This window comes from Ipomoea triloba, chromosome 9, assembly GCF_003576645.1.
Source record: "Ipomoea triloba cultivar NCNSP0323 chromosome 9, ASM357664v1".
NCBI lineage: Eukaryota > Viridiplantae > Streptophyta > Magnoliopsida > Solanales > Convolvulaceae > Ipomoea > Ipomoea triloba.
Window position 1 is genome coordinate 29,238,259 of NC_044924.1, and position 2,547 is coordinate 29,240,805.

A 2,547-nucleotide genomic window follows, 5' to 3' on the forward strand; every position below is an offset into this window, starting at 1 on the left:
ACAATATTAATTTTCACTTCTTAGCCTAATTATTTTCAAGATTCTTCAATTTTAAAAGCATTTTAATAACTTTCAAATGACTTGTTAATTAGGAACTTGGCTCTCGTATAACATATTAAGACTTAGCAAAAACAAAGAAACACATGATTATTGTATTTAGGTGTATGAAACACACTATCCTAAAAAGTTTTTATTTTTTTTACTAAGCAACAAATGTAATAAAATTAAAACTTTTGCTCAAAAGTTTAAATTTTATTACATTTGTTGCTTAGTAAAAAAATAAAAACTTGTTAGGATAGTGTGTTTCATACACCTAAATACAATGATCATGCATTTCTTTATTTGTGCTAAGTCTTAAGTGTGTTATACGAGAGTCAGGTTCCTAGCAAGTCATTTGAAAGTTATTAAAATGCTTTTAAAATTGAAGAATCTTGAAAATAATTAGGCTAAGAAGTGAAAAATAATATTGTAAAAGTGATTTTGATATAAGAAGAAGAATAAAATGTGAATTTCTTATTTTAACCCTCAAATTTTGAATATTTTTTATTTTTTTCGTCAAATTTAATGGTCAGAGACTAAACTCGCCACTTTGCGAATAACTCAGGGACTAAACTCGGATACGGCCATAACTCAGGGACTGAGTCTACACTACCCCTATAACTCAGGGACTAAATATGCCATTTTCCCTTAAATTAATTAAAAAAAAACAATTACAATTTACAATAGTTTATTACAAGTGAACTTTTCCTTCATAAAATGTGCAAAATATTATCACATCCAACATATTTTGATAGATTTATTGGACTCGGTTAAGATTTTAGGTCCAAGAAGTTTGAGACCCGAAGCAAAGTTGCTGACCTCGGAGTCAGGATAGGAGAGCTGACCTGATAAGATGGGGTCAAGTCAACACGCATGATCAAAGAAACGGAAACATAGTTACAACCATTACGGGCACCTACTTCGCTTGAAAAACATTTGGCCATGTCGTTATCAAATGAACCATTAAACTTTTGTCTTCTTTTCCCTTTATAGTTATTTTGAGGTTAATTTCCTCCATCATTGTTTAAACAATTAGACTATATTCATCCCTAAAAGTTTTAGAATTGCAAAGTGACCTGAAAAAAAAAATGATGTGGAAGTATAACTCATTCTTTTTGAGGTTAGAGAATACTACAGGTCACAGCGATAAAAATGGCCATAAAAATTATTTCTTTTTCTTTTTAGTTTTTTTTTTATAAATAACGTGATTATGAAAAAAAAAATACCACACTCCTTTAATTTTTGCTAAGATGCACCAAAGAGGGAGTTAAATATAATCAAAATATTGTTGAATATAAAGAAGGAAAAAAGAAGAATAATGATAAAATAAAAATAAAAGAATTATAACAACAAAAATCAAAGTAATTATAGTAATTATTATATATTGTGTAATGCTAATACGGAGTGTATTAAATTCAAACAGGAAATAATTTTTTTAAAATGTTAAATTAAAAGTAATAAATAATAATAATAATAATAGTAATATTCGAAAACGGTTCAACGCTTAAATAAAGGCGAGCGCTCTTGGACGACCTTCGGCTGCCGGAACGCCTTCACGGAGCTCCGGAAATGCCATCCTTTCGCCTTCGTCAAATCGCCGACGCCGCAACCTGACGTTACCTGCACGCTCACCGATCTCGACCTCATAAGCGCCGCGAAATCCACAATTCCGCCGTCGCCGGCGCCGCTACAGCGAGCGGAGACGAAATTCACTTCGGATTGCTTCTCTTCCTTCAGCTCGGATTCCGATTTCCTCGCGCTCTTGCTTGAGTACTTAAATAAGGATCGGAACCACGCAGTCTTGCTCTGGCAATTGGGGGCCGGATTTCGCCGGAAAGAGCCGGAGAGGCCGTCGCGTGGTCGGAGAATGGGGACTCCGACCGATCTCGATCGCCGGAAGTCCGGCTCGCGGTCGATTTCGCCGCCGTCGAAGGAGGAGGAAGCGGAGGAGGAGGAGGAGGACGTGGCGGCGAGACATGCGCAGGGGCGGACGGCGGCGCAGTCGGGGCAGAGAATGGCGAGACGTTCCTTCAAGCAAACGGGGCACACTCCGTTTCTCTGTCTATTAGAAGGGTGTTTTAGACATTTCCAAGCTTCTTCTTCTACTATTATAGGCGCCGCCATTAGAATAAGCGTTTCTCTCTTTCTCTCTCCCCTTTTGCTTTGGGAATGAAATCATGGATTCCGATGCTAACTAAGGCTGTTTAAAAAGGGAAAAAGAAGTGAATGTTAACCATGGTTAGCTTTACTGGGTATAAACTAACCATGGCTATTACACTGTGTTCTGTGTTACCAAAACGGTGGGTTTGCGCTTTTGGAATTCGTATATAACTTCCATATAGACGAAGGATCTATGAACTGTGGGATTAGAAAAGATTCTCAAATGAGGTTTTTTTTTTTCTTTAAAAAAAAAATGGCAAAGACTATAATAAATAAGGCAAGAAAGAGTTACATTAGGGTGATTGGAGAAAAAAATGTAAACTTTTATAGTTTTTATAATTATTTTTA

The 2,547-nt window shown here is 35.9% G+C and overlaps 1 protein-coding gene across 1 annotated transcript; it reads right to left on the reverse strand.

Annotated features, from left to right (window-relative positions):
- Window positions 1-1,395: 1,395 nt before the first annotated feature.
- LOC116030603 lies at window positions 1,396-2,204 on the reverse strand. Its single transcript, XM_031272905.1, has one exon. It carries the CDS (start codon window positions 2,161-2,163, stop codon window positions 1,537-1,539), a length of 627 nt encoding a protein of 208 aa, XP_031128765.1. The 5' UTR covers window positions 2,164-2,204; the 3' UTR covers window positions 1,396-1,536.
- Window positions 2,205-2,547: the final 343 nt, after the last annotated feature.